We start from the raw sequence: 13438 nt of genomic DNA, 5'->3' as shown, positions 1-13438 counted from the left end.
AGTGGGGTAATGATGTTCAACCATGCCTGTGAGAGGCTAATAAAGCAGAAGGATTACCACATAGAAACCAAGACAAGTAATGATGCCTCTGTAGGTAAACCATAAGCCCAACAGCTGTGTGCTCTAAGCCATCCTATGAAAGCATTGCTACTTTATTTCCCTGAGAGAAAAAAAAGGTTGATGAAGACCAAATAGAGCCAAAAAATAGCATGCCGTTCTTTCCCTTTAAGGATTAATGAGAATTACATAACAAAAATTACCACTTAATCCCCATGATTTTGAATTACTGGGATGAGATTTGGGGGCAAGATTTAAAAACACACATTTTTGCTGAATCAGGAATTATTTCCTCATAAGGTCTGAAGGTCTGGGGGGTATGTCAGATGTAGCAGCAGTTAAACTTCTCAGAGAGGGGGTTTATCCTTCACCAAGTTGATTCTAATTTATCAGTTTCTGTTTACCCTCCTGCCTCCAGCCCCTGTGGTACTGGTATCTGACTCTAAATCTTAGAGAGGTGCTGAGGTAAAGAAGAGAAAGGAGATGGCAAGAAGACAAGCAGAGAAGAAAAGTTGTCTGTGCTTTTCATGAGATTTTAGCTGTTCTTTGAAAATAGCGACCATCCTGTGATAAGGGCAGATTGCCTAGGAACTGCAATCTAAGATTCAGGAAGGCAGAATATTTCTCCTGTTTTGCCCACTACTGTATCTCCAGTTCCCAGAACTGTGACTGACACACAGTTGATGCTCAACACAAAAGTTTGAATAGTTTAAATAAGCAACCATTTGAACCATAATGACATCTGACTTAAGAATTCCCTACTGTTATGCTTGCAAGCTAGATAGGACCACCTGGTTTTAACACGTCTGAACAATGCGTGTTTGCTCTGCAATTTGAGCATAACAATGTACACCTCCTGGCTGTCATTGCCGGCCTCAGCCTTGCAGATAGGTTTGCTTCCTTGGTTACTTACTTTGTTCATACCAGGTCCCTAGTTGTTGGAGTCCTAGAACAGACCAATGCATTGATCAAGACTTTTTGTTATGGACAAAAGACTCTGCCCTATTTAAGTAAAAGAGATAGATTAAAGGATATAGAAAATAGCTCACAGGATTGAAGGAAAGGGCTGTGTGTTGAGCTCTTAGAAACAACTTCTAGGGGCGCCTGTGTGGCTCAGTTGGTTAAGCGACTGCCTTCGGCTCAGGTCATGATCCTGGAGTCCCGGGATCGAGTCCCGCATCAGGCTCCCTGCTCGGCGGGGAGTCTGCTTCTCCCTCTGACCCTCCCCACTCTCATGTGCTCTCTCTCATTCTCTCTCTCTCAAATAAATAAATAAAATCTTTAAAAAAAAAAAAGAAACAACTTCTAAAACCCCACCACAGACCTATAATATCAGAAGGCTCACTACCTCTGCGATTATCAGGACTAATACATAAATAAGCTGCCACCCTAGTTGCTGAGTTCAGAACTACACTGTTTTCGCCATTGTCTGTGAAAGGAAAAGTTCTTTCTCCAAAACTGTGCTTGTTTTATAATAAGAATTTCATAAAAGGCCATGCTTGTATGAATCAGATGGTAAAAACCTAAAACACATCCAGAAGGCGAACTGCAAGGAAATCTGGAAAATGTAGCTTTTAATTTACTAGATTCTGTAAAAAGTCTATAAAAAGAAATCATGCTAATTGGTGTTTGAAATGGTTGTTGAGTGAACCAATTCATAGTATCCATCACAAAGCATTTGCAAACTTTTCAGAAACAAGGTTATCCATTAACACTTCCAAACGAATACTAAGTTGTTTGTGGGGGGTTTTTTTTTTTTGATTGTTTATTTTTTTAATGACATATATGCATATGTAAAAAATGTTTGAATTCACATATACCAAAATGGTAATGATGGTCGTTTTTAGATAGATGGATTGACAGCAAAATTTATTCTCTTGTAAGTATATAAAATTCTTCTGAGGGTTATATAAAATAATATGTGGAAAACATTTAGCAGAAGACCTGACAATAAAGAAGTACTCATAAATGTTAAATATATAAAGTCAAGATAAGGCAAGTGAAGTGCCTTACATGGGGCCTGGCACTTATCATTATTATTATTTTAAATTTAAATTTAATTAATTAACCTATAGTGTATTATCCTTCAAAAAAACCTGATATCTTACCATTTGCAATGACATGGCTGGCACTTATATTTACACAATTGTGAATTACTGTAATTATTTTTAACTCTCGGAATGTGTTTGACTTTCAAAATGACCATGCATTAACATTGTAAAGAGAAAAAATACTGGTTTTCCTCTGTGCATCTATCTGCTACACACTTATGCAGTTCTTTTACCCCAGAAGCAAGTTCAGAAACATGTACCCTTCCATGAAACATCAGTTGAGAGGCTGTAAACAAGAGAACCCTGCACTTGCTATGTTTTACATTCACTTGTGCCCCAGAGGAGAATCAAGAGGCAAAAAAAAAACAAACAAACAAAAAAAAAACACTCTCTGGATGATGATGATGGTGGTGGCAGTGGTGGTGGCAATTATAAATGTTTATTGAGTAGGTTTTGAGAGCCCCTACTATTCTACCTGCTCCAAGAGACAATTTTCCCTGTATCTCTTGCATTTCTGCATGTCTTGAAAAAAGAGACACTGGGTTTTGTTTTGTTTTTTGTTTTTTGGGGTTTTTTTTGTTGTTGTTATTCCAGAGTTTCTTTTCAGGGATTTTGTAAATAACTGATCCTAACTATGCTGAGTCTAAACCCTGTGATAGATCTTTAAAAAAAAAAAAGTGTTACACAAATTAGTGGTTTTCAGAATGTGGTTCTTGTAATTTTAGTGCTCTGAATCAAAATAACTGTTTCTTGAAAAGTCTGTGATGGGGAAAAAGAGATCCTTGATCAAATACAATGAAAATGCTTGTTTATTTTTTGCTGAGATAATGATGCAAAGATAAGCATCACTAAAGGATTATGTAAAAATTTTGCAGCATATTTGACCAAAGTTTTCCCTCATTTTCCAGTGTTTAATGGATAAAGAGTCCATGCACCAAGAATTTAAGAAACATGATATTACTTTTAGTAGGATAGCATCCATTTTCCAATAAAAACAGTTATATCTAATTAAGTAATCGAAAAAGAATGTTACTGATATAACAAATTAAAACTACAAAATGCATCTTTATTTAAAAGGGAAATTATTCGGCCTTTAACATAATAGGTAAAACTCCAAATTAATCTATTATAGTTAGACAAAGAAATGTATGTCTATTTCAGGTCATAGAAGTCACTGAGTATAACATCACAAAGTAACAACTCATTTTATACAGAATTTCTACCTTTATAATTAAAAAATCAAATAATTACAAGATACTTAAATATTATTACATTAAATTGGAAGAAAGAAGAAATATATATTTTAAAAACCCAAGTAAATATAGCCTTCTTTAATAAAGTCAAATTTCATGTTTAAAGAACCTGAGGAGACAAAGTAAAGGAAAACTGAGAGTTTTTCATTGGTAGATAAAACAGGGACTTTGGCCAAAAAACGTATGTAATCTTCATAACAATTTCAACAACTACTCTCTTTCACTAAGGCTAACCATTGCAACTAAGTGAAGTGATTTCATGAAGCTAAATAAATGAAGCCATCAACACATTTTGGTTAATGTTACATCATTTTTCTTGAAACATGGCATTCAACTGTTTCAGACTGTGAAATTTTTTTAAAAAACTTCAGAAATATTTAGCTCTGTGAAGTCTAGATAATAAAGATTTTTTGTGTTGGTGATTGAAAAAATCGATGTTGAGATATTAGTGTACAGGTATGTAAAATACTGAGTTACGTAAATAAAAGCCTGAACAATATTAATTGATATTACATGCAGCATTGAATTATTATTTTCTAATTATTAGTTTATTAAAAAGAATTAGATCCAAGTGTTCTGGGTTGTTTTCACAGTATCAACAAAGGGATTATGCCTCCATTTCTTTTAGTTAGTACTGCCTCCTGGTGGGCAAAGTGAGTGGCAAAATTAATCACCCTGAAACCAAAATAAATGATCTATTGGACAAGATGATTTATTAGTATCTTTTGGAAAACTAGGGAATGTATGCAAAATGAGGGGGGAGAATTGATGTGTTTGGCACAATACAAAATGAGCTCTTCATTGCATGAATGAGAAATAGAATCAGATACTTTATGAAACCTCTTCTGGTTGATGATAATAGCATCGTTAGGTAGTGAAGGTGGTTTGTCTTCCTGTTTGCTGTGGCAGGAGGACATACACCAAGATCATTTAAAATTGTACCAAGTTGGTTACATGGTGTTTAAGGAATGGATAATGAATATTATCTTAATTCCCTGAGAAAAGTTATTACTTATATTGAAATCTATACTACTTGGAAGTTATTTAGTAAGGTATTGGGAGCATCATTTAGATTATTTATACTGAATTTATATGTATTAATTTTTTTTTCCTATGGAGTTATGCATTAGAACTGAAATTGTTATGTTCTTTGAAAGTTTGTCAAAGTAAGGAATACTATCATGATGATAGTAATTTGGCTTCTAGAATTTGCATCTATGTATTACTATTTTTATTTCAAAACTCACATTATCACAAAAACACTACTCAGATAAAGAACTATGACCAGTTTTTGTATAAGAAAAAATCATACATGTAACACACATCACCTAATGAAATCATTAAAGTATGGCAATGTGTTCATGGTAACTTAATTTATTTGTTTTCAACAATCGTTTCATACTCATATTGTTAAGTTAGGTATAAAGTGAAATGGACTGAAATATGTGATATGCTCATATTAGTAATTAAAGAGTTGCTAGTCAATCATACACTATGAAGTGGTACATATGACATTGATATTTTGCAACAAGGTAACCGATAATCATTCATGAGAATATATTACCCCCAATTAATTTTAAAAGTGCATTTTTAATAAAATAAATAGAGTGAAAATATAACTTTTTTATGTAATTCAATTGCCGTGTTATAACATGGCAGGCATACCTCAGAGATATTGTGGGTTAGGTTCTAAACAACCCACAATAAAGCAAATAAAAACTACAATAAAGTGAGTCAAATTAATTTTTTAATTCCCCAGTGCATACAATAGTTAGGTTTGCACTGTATTGTAGTCTATTAACTGTGCAATAGCATGTCTGAAAAAGCAATATACATATCTTAATTAAAAAATAGTTTGTTGCTAAAAAATTACTAAATCATCTGAGCTTTCAGTGAGTTGTGATCACTGATTGCAGATCACCATAACAAATATGATAATCATGAAAATTTTTTTTAAGATTTTTTTTTTTTTTTTATTCATGAGAGACAGAGCGAGAGAGAAAGGCAGAGGGAGAAGCAGGCTCCCAAGGAGCAGGGAGCCCGATGCGGGACTTGATCCCAGGACCCTGAGATCATGACCTGAGCCGAAGGCAGACGCTCAACCGTCTGAGCCACCCAGGCGCCAATCATGAAAAAATTTGACATATTGCAAGAATTACCAAAATGTGACACAAAGTGAACAAATGCTGTTGGAAAAATGGTGCCAATAGACTTGCTCAACACAAGGTTGCTATAAACCTTTAATTTGTAAGGAAAAAAAAGCACCAAAAACCAAAATATCTGTGAAGCACAAAATGAAGTGTAATAAAACAAGGTATGTCTTATTATTAAAAAAAAAATTATCACTCCCTCACATGCTTTTACAACATTTAATTATTTCTCAATGATTATTATCACAAGACTGAAGTAAGTCCACTTGCCTGGGGTTTATCCAGCATTACTGTTTGCCAAAAACAAACAAATAAATAAACGAAACAATCTTTGGGTTGACATTTTCTAGACATGAGTTTTCTTGTCGTTTAGATACTTAAACTTCCTAAGGATTATAGCCATTGAATATGATAGACAAAAACCACAGTTTTTGTAAATCCTACAATTATTTGCCTCAGAAATAGCTTTCTAAACTGAATACAAAAAAACCTAACATTCATTAGTATGGTATTGTAATTCATTAAAAATATAGTGACTCTGAGTTTCATATAATGGTAACAGTCTCCATTTCAGGCATTATTATTGTACTGGCATATTTTATTTCCTAAACAGAAAGATACCCAACAATTAGACAAAGAGTCTCATAAAAGTCTCAGATATATGAATTACCATCTTTCAGTTTTATATGACAGTTTCATTTATTAATGTAATGTGTCCAGTGGCTTTCAGGAATACAAATTTGAAGGTCCATTCCTATCCAATAACTATTCCTGACTAGTTACCTAACCTGGAAGAAGTGAGCTAACATCAGGAACTCTATAAGATTATTCTAGTGAAGAGACTCTGAATACTCAAGCAACCCAGGTTAGGAGTTTATTAGCATTCCAATTCCAATTTAATATCATATTTATATACAGTTATGTTATATAGAGACATATTATATATTTTATATAATATATATATAGCATGGATATATAGAGATAATATATATAAAATGGGTATATATATATATATATATATAGTCTCTATGTATATCTATATATAGAGAGAGAGATAGATAGATATAGATATAGATATATCCCTGTATGTATCAGATCATTTTCAGTGTTCTCAATTGGCAATTTTGTAATGTAAGAAATAAAAGAGAATCTGAATGTATGGTTGTATAAAAGTAAATAGCATCTATGTGTATTTGTATGTGTGTGTGTGTGTTTACATGTAAAGACTATAGGCTCCATAGTACTTTAATATCATTTATTGTTCCAAACACACACCTTTAATTTGATCTTAACATAATATTGTCCTTCATTGTTCACTATATACAAGAATGTATGTATGTACCACAGGGAGAACAATTGTGCAGCTTACCTTTTCCTTAACATAAATGTATAAGACATAATATTTGCCATGTAGAACCTATTGAGAATTAAGAGTTTTGAAGGATAAGTGTTTGTAATAATAGCATTGTCCAATGCCTTTATAGAAGTATAAGCCTTAGAATTTCATATATGTAAAAGGACTTTTGATATCATGGGGTATGTTATGTTAATATAAACTATAAAAGAGAAATTACTTCTGAAGGATTAAGTCACTTGTCAAAGATCACAAGCATTTATTGAACAAGCTGGCACAATTTTCACACCTGTCCCCTAGAACATTCCTGTATCACATCTATTATTATCAAAATTTTCTTAAAGTTACAAAGCCCTGAGCAGTATTTATATAAACTGGCAGTAGGGGAAATATTTGTAACGCCATACTATTAAAGAAAAATAATGCATAAATAATAAAATTCATATATATCAAATCCATGAAAATGTCAAAAGCATTGCTAATAACAGCATGTTAAATGTACCTAATGTATAATTGGTAAATTGGTTAAATAAAATATGACCCATTTAAAAATAGAACAAGATGATAATATTGGTCTGAATTATTTACTTTAGATGTGATTTCTCAATATGCTGGCATGTTTGAATGCTAAATCTTACCTTATAATGTGTGTTTGAGGATTAAAACGAGGTAATATATGTAGAAAAACTCAGCCCAGTGTCTGACATCTAGTAGATATTTAACAAAAGATAGATGTTAATAATATACCATATAAGTGACTATTAGGGAACCAACTTTAGTCCTCTGTGTCTCCCAACACATAACTAGCTATGAAAGGGGAATATATTTTATTTTTATCACTTCTGAATGAGAAGAGCCAAAAGTTTCCACTTGAAAACAGAGGAAGGGAAAATTGCATTATAAAAGAACTGAATCCTTTTGGTGAAGGAACAAACATTCTTTTAATGACAGAGCTAGAGTAAAGCAGATACTCAGGAGCACGCTAGAGCATAACCATACACAACCTTTCCACAATGATATTATCCTTCTGATTGTTGTATTTTAAATTATTTTTGGAAAATTAAAAACTTGACTAAGCTGACAGAATTTTTAAGCTCTTTGTAAAACAAGAATCATTTAAGTTTTGTCAAAAACTGTTACTGTTTTATCACTCAGAACTCTAGAGAGATGCCCTTAAATATAAATGAATAAACAAATCACAAATTAAAATACTCCCCTGAGATATACTGGTAAAGGGTAACTGACTTTTGCTCCTTATATTAGAACTATTCTTCAAAGGAAATTATTTCCTAATAATGTTTATCAAATTCTTAATGGATTTTAAACACATAATATACTCTATCTTAACATATTTGTAATGTCACTGAAAAGCAGTGTGAAATACGGCTTTCTGAATAGTTGATCATTCTTTTAAACTTGTTAGGACCATCTTTATTTTCCTGCTAAAATCGTCAATGTAACTTTAATAAAGGATATCATCATACAGCACATCTTGGAATAGAAATTCCCTTTTGCAACACAAAGGTATGAAACTTTGAGTTGATATGAGTGCTTTGAGGATAAATAAGTGTAATAATTTCACATATAAAATAACAAGACATACTTCATTTTGCTGAGAAAGAACACAAACAGTTTGGGAATCCCTGGAAGGGCAGTCTTACATAATTCATTTGAATAAAATATACCTAGCAAAATAAAAAAGTATGTCTTTTCATATTCTTCAGTAATACAGACACACACGGATGACCAAGCATGGAAAACAAATTGTGTAATTTAGTTGGTTGCAGAGAAATGTGCAGAGATTATATTTGGATATGTTATTAGTAAGCAAGACTGATGTCAATTTAGAGACCCTCAGAAGAATAACTGCCCTTTCATCTTTTCAGAAGTAAGTGTAAACTTGGTAACTTCTCCACATTTTTTTTTTAATTTTGGTTTGTTTTGGTTTTGTAGAACTCTAAAAAAAGTACAGTAAAAATAAACCTATCTTTCTATGTGAAACAGGATGGAAGGACATGGAGAAATTGCCTTCATTCCATAGTCGGGCTCATGACTAAATACTACCGGAAAGGGATAGGTGGGTGAGGATGTCCAACTTGTACAATAAGAAGGGCCAGCACCTGAAGGGAGAGGCCAGAAGGATTAACCCAGGAAAAATTTGTTAAATTTCATGATTATGATCAGCAGGAGCACAAATTAATGGAAACCTTTTGCTGTAGGATTATAATCTACCTAGAGCAATTTATTATTTCAACAATAAACATCAGAACATAAGAATGTCATTGTGGGGAAAAGAGTTTCCTTATGTCTGACTAGAGTGTACTATGCCATTAAGCTACCACCAAATTTTAACATATAAATATTGTCTTTCTTTTTCATAGAAAGTAAAATGAGATAGCAGTGCTTGGTTTTCCATGAGACATATTTTTTAAAGTTCATCTGCTAAATCATAGATATAACAGAACACCAACTCTTATGGACAATGACCGATGGAGGAATTCCATGAGAACAATTCAGAGAGTCAACAGAAAATTATGTTGAAGTTTCCAACAGCACTCTATGAAGAAAGGAAATCTCAGTAGAGGATCCCCAGTGACCTTGCAGAATTCCCAAAGGGCTCACAATGACTTTAAAACCACATTGAAGATTTTAAGTTCTTAATGTTTTCTCATTTTTAGCTATATTTTCAAAGCTCAGTCAATTTTTTTCTTCTTCTATACTTACATGAATTGATGAAACTATGATCTTAAAACAGTCATCTCTTACCTTTGATTCTTGAACTGTCTTGACTCTTTTCCTGCTGGAATTAAAACAGAAATAGGTCAAAATCTATGAGTATGTGATCAACAGCCTGATATAACAGATCATGGTAACTAAAGACTTGTCAAGATATTTTGTTGTACATGTACCCTGGAGTCACCGTAACACAAATCTCACCTTAAAAAACAGTTAGGTCCAATCTTTTATCAAAGTAGTAATCATTCTTCCAGGACACATATTTCTTTGAGAAACTAATACATTATATTAATATGGATTCCTAAATAAATAAATGGTAATGAATAGGAAATAATCATGCCTCTCAAATGCCTTAGGCCATTTCATTTAATTTCAACAGATATTGAATCATGTCTTCAGAATTTGCTTTCAGTGTCTCTGCATTAATCACAAATTGTTGGTGAGGAAAAAAGTTTAAGGGCAAATAGTGGACAATTCACTAAAAAACTATAAAATGTTTCAACTGTCTTTCCTTCAATTTAATTTAGAATTGGTCCCTGCCTCACTACTTGAAGGCTAAAGTTGACAACAATTCTATTATTTATTCAAAGGCTGCTTTAGTCAGACCTGTCTTTCAATTTGACATACTCCTTATTAGTTACCAGGCAACCCCAAAAGAATTAGCTTGCTTTCAAGTTCTTAAGTAGAAATTGTGCCCTCTATACCTTCTCAATTAATATTCAAGCATAGTTTACTCTGTGTAAGTTTCAGGGCCTCACTCGAAAAATAAGTTTGAAATGTATTTCTAATAAAAAATGACATATATAAATAGAACTTCAGAAATGTATAAATGCCAAAAAATTTTGATAAAATTTATGAAAACCGTGAAAAATAAGAAGAACGTACTTTGCTGCAGGCATTAATCCAAGAGTCAGATTTGAGAATAAAAATGCATATTGACAAATGTATATTTATGGAACATGTTTATCCAATGTATGATTCTATTAAACTTTAATACTTTCTGTGCTACTTCTCTTGTCCTAATTTGTCCAGCCTTTGTTTTTGTTTTTGTTTTGTTTTTTTAAAAGATTTTATTTATTTATTTGACAGAGAGAGACATAGCGAGAGAGGGAACACAAGCAGGGGGAGTGGGAGAGGGAGAAGCAGGCTTCCCGCTGAGCAGGGAGCCTGATGTGAGGCTCGATCCCAGGATCCTGGGATCATGACCTGAGCGGAAGGCAGATGCTTAGCGACTGAGCCACCCAGGCGCCCTTAGCCTTTGTTTTTGGATCCTGTACTGTCCTTTGTTAATTAATTTATTTTTTCCAGTCCTGATTTATTTTTAATTTAGAGTATCTGTTATTCATTAAAACTAAAATTTAAATATAAATTACTTGATTTAAAAATATATTATCCTTTCATCATATAAGATAAGCAAGCTTGAGCTTTCCAAAGAGATATTTGCTAATGAAAAACAAAAATCTATCTCTCTGTCCTCTCTCCTTTTCTTTTGCCATTCATTCATTCATTCATTTGGTCATTTATTCTTTGAGTAAATATGTATAGATTGCTTTTATGTGCCAGAAACTGCTCCAGATGATAAGGCTACAAAGGATGAACAAAACAGAAATGAAATAAAACAAAACAAACAAAACAAAAAAAATGTGTCCTTAAAGTAACATACTGCATAAATGTTAGTAAATTCTATTTAGAAAAAAGATATACCATAAAAGGTAGTTTTAGAGTAAGTGACTGCAATTTTTACATGGGTCTACAATGACAAAATGACTTTTTTTTGTTTCAAGTTTTTATTCAAATTTTAGTTAGTTAACATATAGTGTAATATTAGGTTCAGGAGTTGAATTTAGTGATTCATCACTTACATATAACACCCAGTGCCCATCACAAGTGCCCTCCTTAATACCCTTCACCCATTTAGCCTATTCCCCTGTCCACCTCCCCTCCAGCCACCCTCAGTTTGTTCTCTACAGATGAGAGTCTCTACCTGTCTCTTGCCTACCTGTCTCTTTTTTTTCTTTCTTTCCCCTATTTCATCTGTTATTTCTATTTCTTGAATTCCTACACAAGTGAAATCAAATGGTATTTGTCTTTCTCTGACTTATTTCGCTGAGCATTATACACTCTAGCTCCAGCCATTTCATTGTAAATGGCAAGAGCCACTCTGGAAACAGTACGGAGTTTCCTCAAAAAGTTAAAAATAGAACTACCTTATAACCCAGCATTGCACTACTATGTATTTACTCAAAGGGTACAAAAATACAGATTCAAAGGAGTACATGCACCCCACTTTTTATAGCAGCATTATCAACAATAGCCAAATTATGGAAAGACCCCAAATGTTTAACAACTGATAAAATGAATTTTGAATAAGATTTTAAATGAGATGAGAGGATATTCCGAGGATTGATCTGGGGGAAATATATTCTAGGAGAGAAAAACAATCGCACGCTTCCTTAGGTACAAAAGTTCTTGGCATTGTCAAAACTACCAAGGAGGCCAGTGTGACTAGACTAGACTAAGTAAGGGGAGTTTGGTAGGAAATGCAATACGGGAGCCAATAAGTGTTGGATAGATCAGCGCCGGGGGCATTTGTTAGATCTTTGGCTCTTACACTGAGACAGCTGAGAAAACATTGTAAGTTCCTTCTCAGAGGAGTAACATTATCTGAACTGCATTTAGGTAGAATCATTCTGGCTATTAAGACTAGCAGTAATTCAGGTGGGAGGTGATTATGGCACAGAACAGTGTGATAGCAGTGCAGTTGGAATATCAGAACTGCCAATAGAATAAATTTGGGGTATGAGATACAGGATAGATGAGGGTGATTTCAAGGATCTGAGTCACTAGAAGGATGAAGTTGCCTCTAAGATGAGAAAGGTATCCAAAAAAAAAAAACACTTTTATACTTCATCACTTGATTTCTAATACTGTCTCACTCTGTGAATTTTTCTCTTGTCTGACCACCCTTTTCCCAACTGCTTTACTGATTCCTCCTCATCTCAATTTCTAAACACTGGTTTCCTAAACATTGAGCCCTTCCCTTTCTTCCATATATACTTCATTCCTTTGGTGATCTTATTTAATCTTCTGGCCTTAACCACCATCCTTTTCCTAAGGACTCTCAAATTTATATCTCTGGCCAATTCTCACCATTGAACTTCAGCCTCGTGTATTTAACTGTATTTTTGACATCTCTACTTGGATATCTAGTAACAGCCTACTTATCACATCCAGAATTGAACTTCTGATCTTCCCTTACTTCTTTCACCACCTTTCTCATCTTCTTCATCTTCCTCATCTCTCCCTCAGTTGCTCAGACACTTAAAGTAATCCTTATCTACTCTGTCTTTTAAGAGTAAAGAGCCTGAATTTTTCATGGGTTTTATGTTTGAATATTCTGACTTTGATTTTACTTTAAATATCACTCTGAGGATGCAAAGTAGGCAGATGGTTAAAATGTTTGGAACTCATGGGAGATATTTCAGCAAGACATATAAATTTAGAAATCACCACCATGTGTATAAATCATCAGCACTGCATCTGGAGAACATATAGTAGAGTTGAATGATCTAGAACTAAGTATTGGAAACAATATAAGAAAAATATAAAGTGAATTAGCCAACAGAAGAGAATAGAAGGATAGACAAATTATAGGAGGAAAAAAAAGGGGGCATGGAATCATGGAATCCCAGGGAATATATTATGTAGGGGGAGATTTTCAATAGCATAGAATTCTTCTGACAGATCAAGTACGATTATATCCAAGGCAATGCCCACTAGAAAAAGTGGTAGAGGGTCTCCTGGGTTAAGGGCCCGCGGTCGGTTAAGCGTTTGACT

General features: G+C 33.4%; 1 protein-coding gene across 3 annotated transcripts in view; it reads right to left on the bottom strand.

The window, feature by feature from the left end:
- The window catches only part of FSTL5 (follistatin like 5), a 673395-nt gene that overhangs the window by 586557 nt on the left and 73400 nt on the right, over window positions 1–13438 (bottom strand). For 2 of the 3 annotated variants that reach the window (XM_021698886.1, XM_021698887.1), the window contains exon 2: window positions 9632–9662. In XM_021698886.1, coding sequence (XP_021554561.1) covers window positions 9632–9662 — 31 coding nt within the window. Of the gene's footprint in view, window positions 1–9631; window positions 9666–13438 lie in introns of all 3 variants that reach the window. The other variant, XM_021698885.1, reaches the window with a different exon arrangement.

Source organism: Neomonachus schauinslandi, chromosome 2, assembly GCF_002201575.2.
Source record: "Neomonachus schauinslandi chromosome 2, ASM220157v2, whole genome shotgun sequence".
Classification (NCBI taxonomy): domain Eukaryota; kingdom Metazoa; phylum Chordata; class Mammalia; order Carnivora; family Phocidae; genus Neomonachus; species Neomonachus schauinslandi.
Note: the sequence above shows the minus strand (reverse complement) of the source record. Positions and strands in the feature narration are given on the sequence as shown.